Source organism: Mastigoproctus giganteus, chromosome 5, assembly GCF_048544385.1.
Source record: "Mastigoproctus giganteus isolate SK-2022 chromosome 5, ASM4854438v1, whole genome shotgun sequence".
NCBI classification, from domain to species: Eukaryota; Metazoa; Arthropoda; class Arachnida; order Uropygi; family Thelyphonidae; genus Mastigoproctus; species Mastigoproctus giganteus.
Window position 1 is genome coordinate 71887100 of NC_143579.1, and position 22601 is coordinate 71909700.

Below are 22601 nucleotides of genomic sequence, written 5' to 3' on the forward strand. Positions count from 1 at the left end.
CAGATGAGAAAGGCAGCTGACTTAAGCGAGTTTGATAAAGGCCAAATTGTAATGTCCAGATGACTGGGTCAGAGCATATCTGAAACGGCACGGCACGGCTGGTGGGGTGCTCACGATCAGCCGTGGTTAGTACCTACTGAAAGTGGTCTGAGGAGGGGGGAACCCACGAACCGTCAGCAAAGTGTTGGATGACCACAGCTTATTGATGCTCAAGGTGAGCGAAGACTCTCCCGGATGGTATGTGGCAACAGAAGGGTGACTATGGCGCATTGGAATGTTGAGGGGGCTTTCATCCTGCAGTGGGTTGATAATAATTATTACTGAGTAGGACATGTTTCTGTTACAGATTATGAAATAATCTATCCTCTGTGGACTTTTCACTGGATTGGAGCAGTTTGGATTCGAATTCTTTTGGAGTGAAAGAATTCTTGAAGGCCTCTTCAATGATTGAGTGGACACTAGGATCTCCCCCCCCCCTCCATGAGTTAATCTTGGTTTTACCTTCATTTGAATTCCACTGACCAGTATCAAAGCTGATTCCTTAAACTGCCGTGCCTAGCCGTATGTTCCAAACCCCATAAGGTGTTAAGTGCAATAAATTTGAGCATTCCTAGACTACATGTTAAGGTGACACACTATACCTGAATTGTGGATTCAAGGATCATAACCAGTCAGGTTGTACTGTAGTACCGTTCTCACTAGGAAAATAGAGACAGTCCTTTTATTTGAAAGGACTGTGCAGTAAACAAATTCTCAGATTTGCTTCTTGAACAATCTATGTTGGAAACATTACATAATTATTATCTATCTAGCTATCATATGGAACCATCAATAGCTTGTTTGCTAAATTCCAAAGGAGCTCTAGAGACACCAAATGAACCCAGGGTTAGATGAACCCTGTCTGTATTAACCAGAGAAAAAATTGATACTGTTCGTGACCCAATTTCAAAGGAACATCAAATTGTATCACAATATATAGCATATATTGTGATACAATCAAAAACTGCATACTTATGGGAGACAGCATCTACGTGCAAAGTAGGGGGTGGCAATGGGAGCAAGCTGCTCGAGTTCCATTGCCAACTTTACTTGCACTACTACGAAAACAAAATTAAAGACGACATAACCTTCTTCAGATACATTGACGACGTCTTAGTTGTCATCTGTGATAAATTCGACAAATTAGCACTAGAAATATATCCCACAGATCTGACCATCAAACGTACCAACCCCAAAAGCCATATACCTCAACAGCGAAATAACAATCAAAGAAAATAAAATCTACACAGATCATTTTGACAAAAGAGACCATTTTGACTTCCAAGCCATCAGACTCACAAACTGGGAAACCAATTTAGCTAAACAAATACATGGTAATGTAATCAGAAATTAGACTAATAGAATAATACACATCTGTAGTAACCAGGAAAACATACTGGACAAAAACTAATTTAATTCAGAACAAAATGCCTGTCAGTAAGAATATCAGATACCACATTAAAGCAGTCATTCAACCCCAGCACTAACCCTAATAGGTCCCAGAGAAACTGTTTGTGCTCCTATTAGACCCTCGGGTTCATTGCACTCAGACAAGACTCGTTGTCTGGCCACACTGCAACCCGGACGTCCAAATTCATTCCCTAATACAACAATAACTACAATAGCAGTTCTCATTGTAACCTCATAACAATCCCAACGCTTCATAGCACTAACTTCGCTGGATATTTTACATTAGATAACAAATGGGATATAAATAACAACAAAAGCTAACACGCTACACCACGCCTACAGCTTATAATAAAATCCAAAGCACCACAAGGTTAAAATCACTGATGGGAGGTATGTATATATGTATATAGTTATCCCACTGGGCATACACGGGCTGTTATGCTGTAGAAAGGTTATACTAGTCCTTGTCTAGTGGACAATATTACAAAAAAAATGTAATCCTTAAATTGTATTTACCTAAACATCTATATCGGTATTCACCGTAATCCCTAACCATTGATCACAAACTGAATACAGGTCGCCTAATCGCAAATTAACCCTCCCTTAAACATATATTATTATTAATATAGCTTCCTATAACCCCAGCTTCCTATAAAGTGGCTCCCAGGCAACTTGCACATCCTTTCTCACACCAGCCTACAGCCATACTGATCACAGGTAAATACCTATATACTTTTTATATTTACTTTGATGCTTACTCGTCGGGCTTTGGGTCTTAATCTCAGTTTGCAGCTAATAATAATCCAAAATTTAAAACTAAAGTTAACCAAAAATTAACAATTACAGTTGATGAAATTTATCTGATTTACTTGAATCATTAATATAGGACATCCATAACTTAACATGAGTAGTTACAAAGCAAAACTGTTATTGAGACCACAGAAACGGGTATGCCCTTGGCATTCTTTTAGTATGGCTATCTATCTGCTCAAAGCCCCGAGGAAGTAGCAGAGAGACAGTCATGTAAAAGAAAGTCATCTTCCTATATTATATTTTTATTAACTTGATCCCTTGTTAACAGTTAACATGGAACTATAGGCAATCCAACAACTGCTAGTACACAACTATGGCTAGACAGTTAGTTAGGCCTTAATTACTGGTAATGCTTCCCACCAAAAATAAAAAAATAAAAAAAAATTTCGCCACCACTCACAAACTGAAATCTATCGGAACCTTGACCGTGTGTATATATATATATAGAATATCAATAGAAAAAGTAAATCAATCCAATAATAAGAATACCATCAAGGACTTAAGAAAACGCAAAAAAAAAAAAAAAAAAAAAAAAAAAAAAATTATTATTATTATTATCGCTTTTTACCGACAATCTAGATGACTTCAACTGGGGCCAACCACCCAGAATGAAGGCAAAAAACGACAAGAAGTTCTCTGTTTCTGTGATGATCAATATATGCTAAGTGATTTAAATCTAAACCAAATATAAACCAGTATAGGCTGAACATAAATCGAATATAAATAAATCGAATGAAGATAATTAATTAAGAAAAATTTTGAAATATTAGAATCAAAGGTAAGAAATATAAGTAAAATATAAATGTAAGCATATATTAATCATCGTTGACCCGACAGAGAACGTAATTTAAGGATTAAAATAAGATTAAATATATAATACATACTACATTTGACCGTATCTAGGACATAATGTAATAGTCGTCAAAATAATATGTGGTGCCCCCTATGTGATGGATACGGTAAAAATAAATAATTAAATTAAATTAACGCAAAGAGAAACATGCAGATAGTAAGAAGAAAAACTAAAGGAGTAGGAAAAATAGAACCTGAACTCCACAAAGGCGAAAAATAGTGGTATAGATAAGAAATAGTTTCTCCTACGTCCTCGGATTGCCCTAATAATTTCGGAGAAATGAAAATAAAGAGTGTAGGACAGCTTAAAGGCATTACAAGATATAAGTCGTGGCTCGGGTATGCCCGGGATTGCAAACCCGTTCCTATAGTAGGACCCTGAGCTGAATTTGCATGTTATCTCAGCGTGAATTTAAGTAAATTAAATGAATTTAACTATATGTATTAAAAAAAAAAAAAAAAAAAAAAAAATGATACACTGTAATTTGCAAGCCGGTGGGTACAAGTTTTCTACGCCGTAAGACACCAAGAATGCAAAGTGTATCCTATTTACATATATACATGGCACTAAATATAACGATTTTATTGAAAATTATATTGAAACGATAGGTTCAGAAAACAAATTTTTGAAATTAATTATGCTAATTGCTTTCCTGAAGTGATATTTCAGGTAAGCGATAGGGAAATTATTATTGATCAACCTGCCGTACAACGCTGTTAAGCCCGCTGAACAATTTTTATTACTATTGCAGATATAAGCAATCCTTAAACATTGCGATAAAATTATATTAGCATGCACTGATTTTGATACATTTGATTTCCAGTTTGTAAGGCTGACTACGTTAAAATTAAATGCATCTCTTTTATTATATACGTTTACGTCTATTTTATTATTATGTAATATTTCTATATGAAGATCCAAGTAATTTGCTATAGTATCGGAACTATTAGTTTTTTCCAACACAAGCTCCCCTGGATATAATCCACTGTAATCCTGGACAAAATGTGGACAATTAAAAACACATATATCATCTACGTATCTGTATATAAGTAGGTTATCTTGAAATTCTCTTTCTGTATAATACAGATAAAGGTTTGCGATTATGCTTGATGCTGGACTTCCCATAGGGGTGCCAGTGACTTGCAAATATAACGATGTTCCGTCATATACATAGTTATTAAAGATGCATAATTTTATTAGAGAATTCCAATAGGTTAAATCAACCTTTATAGCATTTTTATTTTCTAAATATAGTTTCTGGAGGACGACTTCTAAGTTATTAAGGTTAATGCTCGTAAATAGACTGTTAAAGTCAAAAGTTTGTATTTGATGAATATTATTATTTTTTAGAGCATTTATAATAGGTAAGTTATTATTTATTATAATAGTTTTATTTAAGTTATTTAATATACTTTTAAGTAACTTTTCTAACGTTTTTCCGGGAAATTTCGCATAACTATCTCTACATGATGTTATGAATCTAAAAGCAATTGGTGTTTTGTGAAATTTGGGTATGCAATATATAAATGGATATTTTAGGTTATTATACTTTAACTTTAATTTTTTATGCAATGCAATTAATTTTTTGATTATTATATTAGAAGAAGATGTTATCTGTTTATATGTACGGCTAGACTGTAGTTCATTTTTTATAATATCTATATAATATGATTTACATATGATTGCATAATTGCAAGCAGCTTTGTCAACGGGAGTTATTATAAAATGTTCATGTATATCTTTGAGCTGCCTATTTATTAATTTGGTATTATATAGATTATCCTGTACGAATTTCAATTGATTATATTTATTAGATATGATATTAAGCATTGTAAATAACCACATGTGATAAGCTTCAACCGGTATATTATGTTTGTATGCTGATCTTATGCAGTATTTTAGTAAATCTAGATATAACAATTTTTTAAAATTAGATTTATTAATAGGTGGATTAGGTCGAAATTTAAAACCCAGTGATAAAATATCTCTAAGTTCGGGATATGGGATTATATCTAAATTGCCGGTTATAATGTGATTATGGTTAGGATCCACGTATCTATGAAATGAAGGTTTGTGACAAACACATGTATCCTGTCCGATGTTAATATTGTGAAGGTTTGTAGCTATTGTTTTATAGTTACACGCTTTAAGACCAAATGGTTTAGAATATCTAAATCTGATATCTAAATCCTCCCACCTTATGCACATTATATTGGATATTTTTAAATTCAGAATTAATATTTTGAATGTTAGCAAGCAGCCTGAAAACTCTGTCCTCATCTTATACTTTCAAAATAAAATGATGGATGATTTAGATATACATAAAACTATTAATTTACGTAATGACTTGCTGCCTATTAATAACTTACATATTAATATCAGATTTAGATATTCTAAACCATTTGGTCTTAAAGCGTGTAACTATAAAACAATAGCTACAAACCTTCACAATATTAACATCGGACAGGATACATGTGTTTGTCACAAACCTTCATTTCATAGATACGTGGATCCTAACCATAATCACATTATAACCGGCAATTTAGATATAATCCCATATCCCGAACTTAGAGATATTTTATCACTGGGTTTTAAATTTCGACCTAATCCACCTATTAATAAATCTAATTTTAAAAAATTGTTATATCTAGATTTACTAAAATACTGCATAAGATCAGCATACAAACATAATATACCGGTTGAAGCTTATCACATGTGGTTATTTACAATGCTTAATATCATATCTAATAAATATAATCAATTGAAATTCGTACAGGATAATCTATATAATACCAAATTAATAAATAGGCAGCTCAAAGATATACATGAACATTTTATAATAACTCCCGTTGACAAAGCTGCTTGCAATTATGCAATCATATGTAAATCATATTATATAGATATTATAAAAAATGAACTACAGTCTAGCCGTACATATAAACAGATAACATCTTCTTCTAATATAATAATCAAAAAATTAATTGCATTGCATAAAAAATTAAAGTTAAAGTATAATAACCTAAAATATCCATTTATATATTGCATACCCAAATTTCACAAAACACCAATTGCTTTTAGATTCATAACATCATGTAGAGATAGTTATGCGAAATTTCCCGGAAAAACGTTAGAAAAGTTACTTAAAAGTATATTAAATAACTTAAATAAAACTATTATAATAAATAATAACTTACCTATTATAAATGCTCTAAAAAATAATAATATTCATCAAATACAAACTTTTGACTTTAACAGTCTATTTACGAGCATTAACCTTAATAACTTAGAAGTCGTCCTCCAGAAACTATATTTAGAAAATAAAAATGCTATAAAGGTTGATTTAACCTATTGGAATTCTCTAATAAAATTATGCATCTTTAATAACTATGTATATGACGGAACATCGTTATATTTGCAAGTCACTGGCACCCCTATGGGAAGTCCAGCATCAAGCATAATCGCAAACCTTTATCTGTATTATACAGAAAGAGAATTTCAAGATAACCTACTTATATACAGATACGTAGATGATATATGTGTTTTTAATTGTCCACATTTTGTCCAGGATTACAGTGGATTATATCCAGGGGAGCTTGTGTTGGAAAAAACTAATAGTTCCGATACTATAGCAAATTACTTGGATCTTCATATAGAAATATTACATAATAATAAAATAGACGTAAACGTATATAATAAAAGAGATGCATTTAATTTTAACGTAGTCAGCCTTACAAACTGGAAATCAAATGTATCAAAATCAGTGCATGCTAATATAATTTTATCGCAATGTTTAAGGATTGCTTATATCTGCAATAGTAATAAAAATTGTTCAGCGGGCTTAACAGCGTTGTACGGCAGGTTGATCAATAATAATTTCCCTATCGCTTACCTGAAATATCACTTCAGGAAAGCAATTAGCATAATTAATTTCAAAAATTTGTTTTCTGAACCTATCGTTTCAATATAATTTTCAATAAAATCGTTATATTTAGTGCCATGTATATATGTAAATAGGATACACTTTGCATTCTTGGTGTCTTACGGCGTAGAAAACTTGTACCCACCGGCTTGCAAATTACAGTGTATCATTTTTTTTTTTTTTTTTTTTTTTTTTTTTTTAATACATATAGTTAAATTCATTTAATTTACTTAAATTCACGCTGAGATAACATGCAAATTCAGCTCAGGGTCCTACTATAGGAACGGGTTTGCAATCCCGGGCATACCCGAGCCACGACTTATATCTTGTAATGCCTTTAAGCTGTCCTACACTCTTTATTTTTATTTCTCCGAAATTATTAGGGCAATCCGAGGACGTAGGAGAAACTATTTCTTATCTATACCACTATTTTTCGCCTTTGTGGAGTTCAGGTTCTATTTTTCCTACTCCTTTAGTTTTTCTTCTTACTATCTGCATGTTTCTCTTTGCGTTAATTTAATTTAATTATTTATTTTTACCGTATCCATCACATAGGGGGCACCACATATTATTTTGACGACTATTACATTATGTCCTAGATACGGTCAAATGTAGTATGTATTATATATTTAATCTTATTTTAATCCTTAAATTACGTTCTCTGTCGGGTCAACGATGATTAATATATGCTTACATTTATATTTTACTTATATTTCTTACCTTTGATTCTAATATTTCAAAATTTTTCTTAATTAATTATCTTCATTCGATTTATTTATATTCGATTTATGTTCAGCCTATACTGGTTTATATTTGGTTTAGATTTAAATCACTTAGCATATATTGATCATCACAGAAACAGAGAACTTCTTGTCGTTTTTTGCCTTCATTCTGGGTGGTTGGCCCCAGTTGAAGTCATCTAGATTGTCGGTAAAAAGCGATAATAATAATAATAATTTTTTTTTTTTTTTTTTGCGTTTTCTTAAGTCCTTGATGGTATTCTTATTATTGGATTGATTTACTTTTTCTATTGATATTCTGTAGACATTGTGGGTGTATTGCATGATTGCTTGCAACTGCATTAACCCATAAATATTAGTTATTGTCTTTTAACTTTCTTGCTTTGCTTTATTTCTTGCTTTCCTTTTATCACTAATATAACTATTAATATATATATATATACTTATACATATATTTGAATAACGTTTAAAATAGTTCGAAACTGAATCTTTCATAATAAAAAATAAATAAAAAGGTACAGCATTCATCAGTGGCAGCAAAAAGCATATTCCTCTACATGATGCTTGAAATATAACCATACAAATAAATTAGAATGAGAGTTAAAAATAAAATAATGCTAGCAGTATGGCGAGATTGTGCTGCCATACTGCTGGCATTATTTTATTTTTTATTTTTAACTCTCATTCTAATTTATTTGTATGGTTATATATATATATGGTTCATTTTCTTCTGATAAAGGTGACTGTTAGAGTGATTTCAAGGTATTTGATATATTCTGATGATATTTTCTGCCTTCAAAGTGTCAACCAGTTTATCTCTGTTTTTGGGCAGTCACTCCTCATATGCACCTGATGATCCAGTTCATCCCAGAAATTCTCTATAGCAGTGTTTCTCAACCTGTGTGTCGCGGCACATTGGTGTGCCGTGTGTATGCTTCAATTGTGCTGCGGTAAATGCAAATAACAAAAATTAATAAATCCAAGTTTTGTAATAAAAATTAATTCAAATAAAAAATTTGTTTATTTACTCGGCGCCGATCTAAGCCCCTTCCGGCAGTCAATGTGACATCACGTTTTGATTCCTTGTTCACCTTTATTTGGCCATTCTTATCACTTGAGAGTCTCTCCCAGGTACTCTGCAGTGCATTTTGCATTAGTGCAACTTGCAAGCAGCATAGTAAGAAATTTCCTTTGTTTTAAAAGTACTTTTTGTGTTTTTATCTCTAAAATGTCATATTCAGTTAATTTGTATCGAAGAGGTATTTTCAGAAATTGTATTAGTTTCTAGAAGTAACAAATTTTTTTTAGAAATTATTATGTGCATAAATATTTAGTGAACGAAAATCAGAAGTGGCAACTTGATAACAACGAGTTTGGAGAAAATAACAAAAGCAAAAACGAGCAACCATCAACATCAAAAAAGAAGAAAACATGTCATAAATATAATGATGATTATTTGGTGATGGGATTTTCATATACTGGTACCTAGATCAACCTATATGTGTGGTATTAAATTGTTGAATGAATCAGTGGTGCCGAGTAAATTGCAGCACCATTTTTCTACGAAACGCAAGAATTTATTGTCCAAAACTATGGAGTATTTTAAAAGACTGCAGGGCTCTACTAGAAAACAAGGTACAGAATTTTTTAATATGGATAAAAGCAGAACTGCAAAACCACCTAAAATTTTGGACCGGTTCGGTTTGCAGTTCAGTTCAAAAATTTCTCAAGTGGTTCGGTTTGCGGTCTGGTTCAAAAGGCGATTTTGACCAGTGGTTTGGTTCAGTTCAGTTCAGTTCAGTCAAGTATATCATCTGAAATTATTCATATAGTTTCTTAGTTCCTTAATATAGTAATAATATCACATTATAATAAAATATTACTATAAAATCTTATTTTAAATAAAAGTAAATTATATTAATAATAAATTTGACAAGTAATAAAATCGCATGTTAATCATTTTAAATCTATATTGAAAAAGGAGCAGAAATTACCAAAACATTAACTCTGAATATTAATCTCTTCTCATATTCAGTACTCATAAATGTTTACAAGAGAACGTTTAATTTGGAAAGAAAATAATTATTCAAACAAAATTTTTAATATAATTTAATAATACTAAGTAAGGCAGATATTTCCAGATAATATAAAAAATCACAGAAAATAATCACAATAAAACTTTAAGAACAGAAGAAACAAACATGAATTACAAGGGAAATATTATTAGTTACTCAGATAATGGACATAAGGAATTAATGTATCAAAATAATTTTACTTTGAAAATTGATCATGAAACCTTAAAAACAACATAGATTACATAGGTAATTTGAAAATAAATTTTTAATTTTAAAAATAAAATGTCCTCCATTAACCTTGAGCCAAAAAAAACTCTTATCAGTCAAAATGATCTTTAATGTCGAAAAGCATCTTTCTGCACTTGCTTGTGAGGCAGGAACTGCGAAGATTACTTTGGCTAGCTGATAACACTCTGGGTGATTAAACTCTTTTGCTTTCCAATATCCTAAGACACTTGTTTTTGTTGGTACCCTTTCAATATCATCAAAATTGTTCAGATGAGCCATTAAGATGAGCCATCTTTGTTTCCGGTATCTGTCTCTTTTTCATTTCTTTTTCAAATAACAGCTTTTCAATGTCATCCGTGGTTTCACCCGTTAAAGTAATATGTGCAATTTCATCTGAACTTTTCGTTTCAGGATTTTTTTTTCTGTAAATTGTAGCTGGCACAAGCTATCATAAATGTTCCTTAGCTTTCTGTTTTTGGATATTATTTAGTAATATTTGGTACCTGGTGTCCAGATACATACAAGCTAAAAAAAAGTCTCGCTTTCCATCAAATTTACTTCTTGTAGCGTGAGAGAGGCTACCAAAAAAAGATGACATTTCATTTTCAGTTTTTCTAACTTCCATTTTACATTTCATCCATGTGTAGTAAAAATCAGTTATTGTGAGCTGCTCTGACTGCAGCACTTCACATACTACCCTAACAGGTTCCAAAACTTCTATAATATTTTCAGTCTTTTGCCATACACTGGCTGACAAATGCAATTCCTTTATGGGCACAGTATGAATGCGAAATTTTTTTAGCTCCACAAGAAGTTGTAACATATTAACAGTGGAATTCCATCTGGTTTCACAGTCTAGTATTGGTTTCCTACACTTTTCTCTTTTAATGTGTATTAGGATAGAAGGGATTCCCAGCTTTTTGACCACTGCGCGTGCTTTAGCCAAGAGAAGTTTCAATTTATTACGTTTCAGAACATCTTTAACAGCCAACTGCAGAGAATGTGCAGCACAACGAACAGATACCATAATACCCTGAACGTGTAGATCATGGAAATTTTTTTTACATATATTTGTATCACTAGAGTCTATACTCTCAGATTTTTCGATATCTTCAGTATCATTATCTTCCATATCGAGTTTTCCAGATTGTTCCTGAGCAAGTAATTCGAATGGTAATAGTAATAGAGGCATGTGATGCGAGAAAGCAAGTGTATGAGCTTATGTAGCATCAGCCAAAAAAAAAAAATCACACAACCATTCTCCCTAAAAGTTTGTTCAGTTCCTCCTTAAATTTATATAAGCTATCAACTTCCACAATGACAGATGGAAGTTTGTTCCAGCAATTTACCACCCGCTGGCTAAAGGCAAATTTCTACACATCTATTCTACAGCTGTCTTTCCTCAATTTTAATTTATGCCCCCTTAGGTTCATAATCTGAGCAAACGAAAGAATCCCATCAGAATTCAGCGTGCTCAACCCATTCAAGGCCTTGTACACCTCAATTAGCATTAGCATTAGTAGAGGCATTTGATGCAAGAAAGCAAGCTTATGCAGCATCAGCCAAAAAAAATAAAGTAAAATAAATAAATAAAAAATAACCACTTCCACTTCACCCCTCTGTTCGTTCGAAATACCTGTCCAGCTGAGCCTTAAACTTATTTAGGCTATCAACTTCCACGACAAGGGATGGAAGTCTGTTCCACCTACCAACCACCCGCTGGCTAAAGGCAATTTTCAATGTCTTTCCTCAATTTGAATTTATGCCCTCTCAGGTGATTATTCTGAGCAAGAGGAAGAATCCCATCAGCATTGAGCATGCTCAAACCATTCAAGGCTTTGTACACCTCTATCAGATCACCTCGCTGGTGCCTAGTCTCCAGACACTGCAATTCGCAAAACTTAAGCCTTTCTTCGTAAGAGCACCCCTTTGTTCCATTCTCTAATCTTGTTGCCCTTCTCTATACTCGTTCCAGCAGCTCTACATCCTTCTTGAAATGAGGCCTCCAGGCCTGTATACAGTACTCTAGGTGTGGCCTGACCATTGCCTTATACAAGGGAATAATCACCTCCTTATCCCTGCTAGAAATATTCCTGTATATCATTGACAATACACCATGAGCTACTCTTGCAACCCGTCTGCACACTGCTCAGAAAACTTCATATCTGCCTGCACAACCATCCCCAGGTCCCTTTCATTCTCTACCACTGTCAGTGTAGTACCACAGAGTTGATACGTTGCTCTGGGGTTGCTGTTTCCTATATGTAGTACTTTACATTTGTCAATGTTAAACTTCATTTGCCACCTCTCAGCCCATCTGCACAACCTTTTCAGATCATGTTGCAGCAGCATAGTGTCAGTAGTGTCCTTGACAATCCTGCCAACCTTCGTATCGTCTGCAAACTTGGACATTAAGCTTGATATACCATCATCAATATCATTTATAAATACAGAAAACAATAAAGGACCCAATACTGAACCCTGAGGGACTCCACTAATAACATTAGTCCACGATGAGCAGTGTCCATTGATTACCACTCTCTGTCTTCTCCCCCTCAACCACGCCTTTATCCATAGCAGCAATTTGCCTCCAATGCCACACTTCTCCAATTTGTGCAGCAGTCTTCCATGTGCAACAGTATCAAAAGCCTTTCTAAGATCCAAGTATATAATATCAAAGTTATTCCCTGCATCCAGTTCTTTTGTGACTGCATCATAGTATCCAATCAAATTGGTTAGGCAAGACTTCCCCTTAACAAAACCATGCTGTGTCCAAGCTATAACTGAAGTCTTGTCTAGATGATCCTGCAGTGCTTCTTTAACCAGTGCCTCCATTAATTTTCCGGGAACAGAAGTTAAACTCACAGGTCTATAATTACTTGTGTCAGCCTTTGATCCTCCTTTGTGAATTGGGGTCACATTTGCACATCTCCAGTCCATGGGTACCCCTGAGTCCAAGGAAGCTCTCATAATTATGGCTAAGGGTTTGCTTACTTCCTTTGCTGCCTCCTTTAATATAACTGGATAGATTCCCATCCACCCCAGGTGCCTTTCTTGTGTTTATCTTCAACAATTTCTCCTCCACTTTACTCTCAGTTATTACAAGATTCTCTAGCTTACTGCCAGAGTTGAATACACCTCTGGCATTCCCCTCGCTGAATAACTCCTCATGTGTGAATGTCGATGCAAAATATTCATTTAGTTTGTTAGCTACCTGAGCAGGATCATCAACAGTTGACCCATCGATATCAAGTGGACCAATCTGATTCATCCCCTTCCTTCTAGAGTTTACATAAGTAAAGAACTCTCTGCTGTTTTTGTTCGCATCCCTTGCCAAAGATTTCTCGTAATCTGCCTTCGCCTGCCTAACCTCCTTTGTAACTTGGTTACAGATCAACTTGTATCTATCATAGGCTTCTGTGTCACGTGTTAATTTGTATGTATCCCATGCATTTTTCTTCTCTGCCATATGCCTCATTAGTTCATCTGACATCCATTTATCCCTAAACCTTGAACAATATTTCTTAGTTGGTATGTAAAGCCTAGTAGCTTCCAAGAGAAGTTCTTTGAATGCTTCCCATTTTGAATTTGCTGTTCGTAATATCATCAGTTGATCCCACTGTATAGAATTTACATTCTGTCTCAGTCCATCATAGTCGCCTTTACAAAAGCAATACCCCTTCCCTTCCCTTTACCCCTAATGGTGGTTACCTCTTTGAGTAAATCCCACTTCAGAACACTGTGATCACTGCCACCTAGTGGTTCATTTATCTGCAGATTCTGAATGCATGAAGAATCACTACTGATAATCAAATCAAGAGTATTACTCCCTCTAGTTGCCTCCCGAACATGCTGATGTAGAAAACAATCATCCAATAAATCCACAAAAGCCTTGCTAGTGTGTGAGTGACCAGCCCCCAAATTCCAGTCAATATCTGGGAAATTAAAATCCCCCATTATTAGACTCTCTGATTTACTGGCCCACTCTATTTCTCTGTACAGTTTCTTATTATACTCATCAGAGTCATTAGGCCTATAGCACACTCCTACTCTCAATTTTGATCTCCCAATGCTTATGTCACACCAAACTGACTCGACACTGCACTGTCCAGCGATGTCGACTGGCTTCACTTCCTTGGATTTTATGTGTTTCTTAACTAATAGCATAACCTCTCCTCCCTTCCTATCCTGTCTATCCTTTCTGTAGACATTGTACTCCTCAAATTCCAGTTCTGCATTCCTTATATCTGTGTGACACCACGTCTCTGAAATCCCAACAATATCTGCCTTTAATGTTTTGAGCAATACCTCAAATTCATCAAATTTATTTACTAAACTCCTAGCATTGGTGTACATGCAAGTATACATGCACCTGCTGTATGTATACTTGCATACATAAACACAACCCATGTAAACACAACACAAGTAAACACAACCCATGCGTTTACTTGTACCCCCATGATTCCCAGCAGTCTCTGAAATATCCTGCATCTTATTTTCCAGGCTGCTGCTCATTCCAATAGAAGCAGTGCAAGAATCACTTTCTCCTCTGCCAGTGGCTGCTGTTAATATATTAGTCCTTGTATCCCCCCAATGTAGCAGTTTTCCGACCCACCTAACACTGCCTCGATAACATCAGCAAACATTCTTGCACCCTTTCTATTTAAGTGTATCCCATCCCTGTAGAAGCATTCTCTTTTGTTAACAAGTACAGACCAGGCTGAAAAAAATTCTACCCCTTGAGCCCTGAACAATCTTTCCAGGGCCGAATTGATCGACAGGGCTCTCATCATATACTCCCTCTTATCGTGTCTGGGCAGAATTGCAGACACTTTCAAATTCAACCCTAATTCACGGCTTTTTTTCATCAGTGACCTGTACTTGTTAAGATCACCTTGCAGGTGCCTAGTCTCCAGCTGCTGCAATTTGCAGAACTTAAGCCTTTCTAGGTAAGAGGACCCCGTAAACTGTTACAAAAATAATATTTAAGAGAACAAGTATGCTAACAAGTTGTTGTAACAACTCAATAAAGGTGAAGTATGCCAAATGTTCCAACCAAAAACTACCAAAGTATGTACATAAAATGAATGAAAACATTTATCATTAAATTACTCAGAATATCCTTTATTTTTTTAATATTATTCAGGACTTAACAGTAAACAAGAGCGCATAATCTTTGATTAGCAGCGAGGCTACATTATTGATCTTATCTGAGCTTATCTGCCACAAAAAAGTGATAAATACATAATTCCTTCACAAATGAAGGAATCACAAATTCCTTCTATTTTTCTCTAAAACAAAAAATTGAATAATAATAAATAAATAAGTAAATTGAATATTAAAAAATTGAATATTAAGAAATTCAATAATAATAAATAAATAAATTGAAAATTAAAAAATTCAATAATAATAAATCAAAAAATTGAATAACGCACGGGTTTGTGCTAATGCAGCATATTAGTACGCAGCAATTCTAAAAAAAAAGCTAAAGACTGCATCATTTTAGTCATATCTCATATTATGAATACTTCACAATGAGTAATAGTATTGCACTACTTCAAATAAGTAACTCTTCTCTAGTGGTGTAGACTACTGTTACTTATTCTTGGTGGATGCTACCACCCAGGTGGCACCGTTTCAAGGTTTGTTTGTATGGGTGTGGGATAATAACTCTACTATCCACTTGTCCCTATTAGACTTAGAAAAGCAAAAAAAGTAGAGGGAAAGTAATAGTAGGAATGGAAGAGGAAAAGAAATGGTGTAGAAGAATGAAAGGGACTCTTTCAACTCACACCACTTAAAAAAAACTCAAACTCCTTGAATAGACAATGCTTCCCCAGTAGAGAAGACTGTTGTTACCTATTCTTGGAATCTCTGGGCATCATCAGGCTCCCCTGGTGACCATTTCAGGGCTATTTGTCCCTCCTTTGGTGGGTTGGTACCCTGGTGATGCGATGATGACAAAACAGCTATGAAGTATAACTCCACAATATGAGAGATGCCTGATAGTGTATAAAGTAATTATATCTATCTCATATTGTGAATATGAGAAAATGAGAAAAAATTCAATATTTAATAAAATAAAATATTAAAAATAATAATACTGCAGAGAAGTTTTCCATTTATTTTATGCTTAGATATACCGAAGATTCTCTAATTCAGTGTATGAGTTTCTCATCATTACGAAATAAAATAAAAATTCATCCGATACAAATGAGAATTTCCAGGAGTTATTATAATTTAATTAATAAATAAAGGTTACAATAAAAATAATACTTATACACTTACCGAAGAAGCTTCTTTTGTGAATCCTTCCTCCAAGATGTCCATGCGTAACCTAATATCGAAGCCGAAGTGCACTATACCAGAGCGGAAACAGGAATAATGAACCCTCAGGACAAATCCTCAGAAACTAAACATGCTAATCTTTTCAAAGAAAAATGCTAATGAGTGCATAGTACTGATTCTCAGTACTATGCGCTTTCACTTTCTTATCACTGATTTTATCGGTATTCTGCTGCATTGAGAGCGTCCCTTCCCATGCACCCCACCAGATCTTCTATGTCCCTCCGTGACTCATTTCTTGGTCAAAGTTAAAAAACTGTTTCTCTACCCCTGAGATGGGCTGCTAATCCAATGCAGTGCTTTTCATGTCTTCTTAGTAACCATTCTAGAAGCGTAGCCATGAACAATGGAAAAAGAAAGAGGAAGAAGTATGTTTCCTACTCGCTGGATTTCCCCATGAAAATTTTCTAAATTTTCATTTCCCCGTAGGCTGTAGTCGATGTTTGAACCAAAAATCGAACCACTTTTCCAAAAAAATGTTGGTTCGGTTTGTGGTTCAGAAAAAAAAAATCTGTTCAGTGGTTTCAGTTCAGTTTGCAGCTCTAGATAAAATATGTGATAAGGCACAAGAAGCCAACTATTTAGTAGCTGAACTGGTGGCAAAAAAAAAGACACCTGATTGCAGAAAGTCTGATTTTACCAGCATGTCGGGTAATTGTGAAAAATATTTTGGGAGAAGAAGCTGAAAAAAAATAATAATGACAGTACCACTTTTGAACAGCACAGTTAGCAGGCATATAAAAGAAGTGTCAGATGATATTGAAGAACACGTTTCCAACATATTCATAATTTTGGAAAACTGTTTGCCCTGCAAGTAGATAATTCTACAGATATCAGCAGGAAAGCCCAGTTAATAACATTTGTCAGATTTATCAAAAATGACACAATTATTATTTTATTTATTTATTTATTTTTTTTGTAAAGAATTCATTGAAAGAACAACCGGCCATGATATTTTCAAAGTAATGGATAATTATTTACAAAAGTTTGGTATATTGTAGAAGTTGTGTATTGGTATTTGTATCAACAGTGCTCTGGTGATGACAGGAGCACTAAAAGGATTTGTAAACTCAGTAAAATGACAGAATTCAAATATTATTATGACAAACTGTTTTATACACAGAGACGTTCTAGTAGTGAAGACAGTCGTACCCGATTTAAAATTTGTACTTGATCAAGCAGTTAAAATTGTTAATTATATTCAAAACTAAACCACAAAAAATAAGCATTTTTGGAAAATTATGCAAGGAACTGGAGTCTGATCAAGTTTCTTTAAAAATGCATACCGAAGTTTAGTGGCTGTCGAAAGGAAGGAAATGTACTTATGTATGAGTTGCGTGAGGAAATGCTCAAATTTTTTCACTGGAGCAATCAGATCAGAATTTTGTGATGATGTTTGTTGCTATGTTTGGTTATAAGAATCAGTTTTGAATGTCTTTGTGATATTTTTCTAAAGCACATTTCTGGAGGTCATGACCATAAAACAAAACAATTTGCACTTTCCGGTTTATTCGGCGTTTCTGTAAGTGCATCTATTATAAACGGGTAGTAAATGCGATCTTATTGCATTTGCAATAAATATACCGATAGTTGGAATTCTGTGGGTTATTACATTATGATGGTGAAATGTTTCACCTTCCATGAAATCTTCAATCATATAAAAAACAAATAAATTTTCATTCCCATTTTTTAAGTTTCATAAAATTGTTACTCTGTATCTCCCTTTTGTGTATCGTGTTAGTTGCAATTTTTTTTTTTTTTTTTTTTTTGGTAGTTGTTGGCACATTGGCTTCTGTGGCCATAATGCACCTCCCAAGGTTTTTGCAGTACTTTGATCCAAGCCCGAGGCAGGATTCAAACCCACGACCTTTGGGTTGCCAGGCAGGTATTTTACCCACCCGGCTAGCACCCGGTCGGCAGTTGCAGTTTGTGTGAGCCATGTTCTTTATTATTGGTTGCTTATTTTTTTACTGTTTTAAATTTTACAACCCAAAAAAAAATGTCAGTGAACAGAAATATCAATTAGTAACTAAGATATGTATGTAAGCATAAATTTATTTTTATTTTACTAACCTGTGGAAAATAGTCTTCCGATTTTCACTTATTTAATTTTCTTAATTGGTAAAAAAAAAAAAAAGAATTACATTAGGATCACCTTGAAATTTCTTTCATATACCCATACATATATTGGTGTCTGTAAATTGCGTGTTCTCTGGTCGATTTGTCTGTTTCGTTTGATGAAAAAAAACAAACCAATTGCTGAGGGGGAAAAACCTTGCTACCCACGCTTGAGACTGACTAACTCAGCCACAGAGTGAAAAAAAGCGCACCAAAGTTCCTTGTGTCATCGACGGGATTCAAACCCAGGCCTTCGAACTTGAAAAACAGACACAACAGGAGGCCACTGAAGAGGAAGAAGTTGAAAAAAATTTCACCTGCAAGCAGCTAGCTGAAGTTTTTTCTTTAATAGATAAAGCACTATCATCTTTCAAGGCTCAAGATTGAGAGGTTCACCAAAGTGGCAGCAGGTGTAAACAATGCCATTGCCTGCTACAAACTAATCTACAAGGAGAAGAAGAAGAAGAAAACTGTGCAGATTGAAATCCATCAGTTTTTCAAGAAAGTAGAAAGTGGAGGTGAACACATGGAATCCACAGGTGGTACCACGACCAGTCAATCTGCTCCCACATTGCCAGAATTCGTATCATCAAAAGTTTGTGATCCTCCATCTCCTCAACACTGACAATAATGTGAGCAAATTAAACTCTTGTTTATTTTTGTTCTTGTATATATTGTGTCTTGTTTATACAGTATACAATACTATTTACAGGTTTTTGAATAAATACTCTACATTATTATTCATTGGGTGTTTTTCACCTTATTTAACTTGGTTACCAATCGTAAAATGTAAACAATACTGTACATACAGCCTGGTGACGTTTGTTGGAGTTATAATCTTGTTGAGTTTACTGTACTGTACACATATTTTGTATCTACGAGGCTTACGTACAAATGGACTTCTGCACATGAAAAAAAAAAACAATTAAGTACATAAGTTGAGGAGTGCTTGTAGCTGGAAAGTCTACTTTAATAACACTAATATTAGCAAATTTTGGATCAAAATTTAAATGGATTTCAGAAAAGACAATTAGAATTTTATTGCCATTAGGGTTTTCCGCTTTAAATGAGATTAAACAAAAAGAGAGAGAGAGATGATTTTTTTAATTCAATACAAATTAATAATTAATTAAATGCAACAAACAAGCTATATCAAAATACATAACTGTATTTAGCGTACATGTGACTGCACTGAACCAAATGTACGTTTGATACAGTCGAGCTGGACGTTTGCATGCTTGTACACGCAGTGGAGATTGATGCTGTTTTAATTCACTTTCCGTGTGGGCCTTATAAAATTTATTCGTGGGCCAGATCCAGCCCGTAGGCCATAGGTTGGACACCACTGTTATAGGGAATAAAGCAAATCTTGATGAATTTTTTTGTTTCACAAGAAGACCTCGGTTGCCAAATGATCAATCATGAGGGTACAAAAATGCATGCACTTTCAGTGACTGTGGTTCACTCCTTGAATACTAAATATGATATAATTCTTGTATTTTCTCTATCTAGTATGCTCCTCAGACCTTATGTGGTCATCCTGAAGTATAAACAGAAAATTAATTTAAGGCTAATTAAAACTGTATTGAACAATTACTTAGAAAGAAAGATATGTATTTCAATGAGGTATTTAATTCTATTTTTCAGGTAATTGTTATGAAGAGAAGTTTGGGTGTTGGTTATGCAGCAGTTGATAATCCTATATTTTACAAGGAGAATACTGCCATGTTACTAGGGGATGCCAAAAAAACATGTGATGCTTTATTAGCTAAAGTAACAGAAAAATATGATTCTTGAGAGTTGTTTCATTTAAAAATAAAATTATAAAAATTATTTTGCGCACACCATACACACACACACAACATATGTAACAATCATGAAAACAAAATTATTATCTTTATAGGTAATATTTTAAAATGGTTTTTCTACAACTTGTTCTTCTTTACGTTTTACAGACATGACTTAGTGTGGGTATAAATTGTGGACAGGGTTTACAAAATACAGATTGGTTGTTTTATTGCATTTTTATTATTTATATTTCTAATGTAGACTGCATATTTATGGCCTATGAAGAAGGTTAAAACTACATTAAAGCTAAAAATATTTGTAGATTTCTATAGATATTTGTTCACGTGTATCATTTAAAAAAAATTTTATTTTTACAGTAGAAAAAAAAATTATTTTATTTGTTGCTATAAATGAAGCATAAGCTATACTTTTTAACAGGTTACTTGCACAGGTGAAAAATCAGGCTTAGATGTTAATTGTCTGTACAGGGAACAAAAACATCTTTTTTAGCTAGTTGTGAAACTTTTGTGTAGTGTCATAGAATGCCAACATTAAAAAGGAAACTATCTGAAAGTAAACAGTAAGAGAGAGAGCACATGTTTTTTTTTCTCTCTCTCTCTGAAGGATGCATTATGTTTCTTTTTTAATATTTATTATGTTATTGCATATTGCAGCAGTTAATGTCCAGATTAATTTGGTAGACAAGCAAATAACCTGAATGTACTTTGCATGATTATAAATGTGTGATACAGTTTTACAGTTCTGTTTTTCTTCCTTTCAAAATTATTTTGAGTTTATTGGTAGTCAACATGATTAATTTTAAATAAATATGTTTGCTGTCAACAAATTCCTTGAAAACAAATATTTTGTTAGCGATGGTACTCTTATTGTATTACATAACTTGTAAGGTCTGTAGAACTTTTAAATGTTATTTCCTCTGTTAATCTCAGGCGAGAAAGGGGAACTATTGGAGTTCACTCTTTCTCCTCTCTGAAAAGGGTGTGTGTGTGTGTGTGTGTGTGTGTGTGTGTGTGAGAGAGAGAGAGAGAGAGAGAGAGAGAGAGAGAGAGAGCTTCATTGGCAAAACTGTCATACCACATGTCCAACAAAGTGTGTCTGTTGATATGGTTATTAAAGATCAGACCTTTCAGACTTCTGCATGTAATTTGAAGATTGTTGCACTGCACGCCTTTTTAATGTAAAATGATGAGCAAACTTATACTTTCTTTCAAAAAGAAAAGGTGGAATAATAATATAAATAAATGTGAGTGTGGATAGGGTTTATTTAAATATCATCTTTCCACACTCACATTTATAACTAACATAGCCAATAACAGTGTTCATATAATTTTACAAAATTTCTAGTGTTGCTTAATATGATTGTCTAAAATGAAAGCATGTATATGCTCTATTAAGCAGTAATACAGTGTTTGTCAAACTTTTAATTCTTCTTCCCCTCACATAGGGACAATATTGCAGATTTCCCACTTGTTAATTCTTCTGGAAAGGTTTCGGTTTGAATCCCATCAGAAAGTGGAGAAATTCTTAAATCTCCAATTCTCTTGAATTGGAGCTGTAGTTAGGCAATTTCAGATGGAGAGGGAGAGGGGAGGGAGGGAGGGAGAGAGAGAGAGAGAGAGGGGGGTTCCCCCTATGAATTATTCCACATTTTCCCTTGTGAGTTATTCTGGGTTTTTTAACCGAGCATCACATGCAATTCACATAAGAATGCATATTGTACCAAGATAATGTGCGATAAGTAGCTAGTACCATATCAGCTGATGCACCAAAGAACCACCCTTATCCCCCATAAAAAATTATCAGCCAAAGGTATTTCTGTTGATTATGATGTGAGAGATGTAGCAAACCAGTATTGTTGGTAGTCTAAAGTGTCATAAAAACGAAATGACATTAAGACATGTTGTCTGTAATTTTTGATAGCATGAGCTTGGATTTGTTGGAATAGTATAACCTTAGACACTGGAAAACAGATCTTTTTTTTCCACATAGCTAATAACAGAGTATTGCATATGAAATTCTCGTGCAAATGAAAATATGTATTACTATACTTCATACTTGAAATGCCTTCACATTTTAAATGTATTGAACAGTTTGAGAAGTATTGGTGTAATATACTAGTTTTTTTTACCACTTAGATATCTGATGGAGTTTTATTTTTATTGATGAAGTTTTACAATATTTGCAAGTTATAAAATGCTTGCTTCACCTTTTTATTTGCATTATAAGTAACTTTTATGCAAGTGTTCACATGC

The 22601-nt window shown here is 33.8% G+C and overlaps 1 protein-coding gene across 2 annotated transcripts in view; it reads left to right on the plus strand.

Annotated features, from left to right (window-relative positions):
* Window positions 1-21930, plus strand: part of LOC150085480 (NAD(P) transhydrogenase, mitochondrial-like) — a 445310-nt gene extending 423380 nt beyond the window's left edge. For both annotated transcript variants that reach the window (XM_090374063.1, XM_090374062.1), the window contains exon 15: window positions 20188-21930. In XM_090374063.1, coding sequence (XP_090230189.1) covers window positions 20188-20337 — 150 coding nt within the window. In that variant the 3' untranslated portion in view covers window positions 20338-21930. The remainder of the gene's footprint in view (window positions 1-20187) is intronic.
* Window positions 21931-22601: the final 671 nt, after the last annotated feature.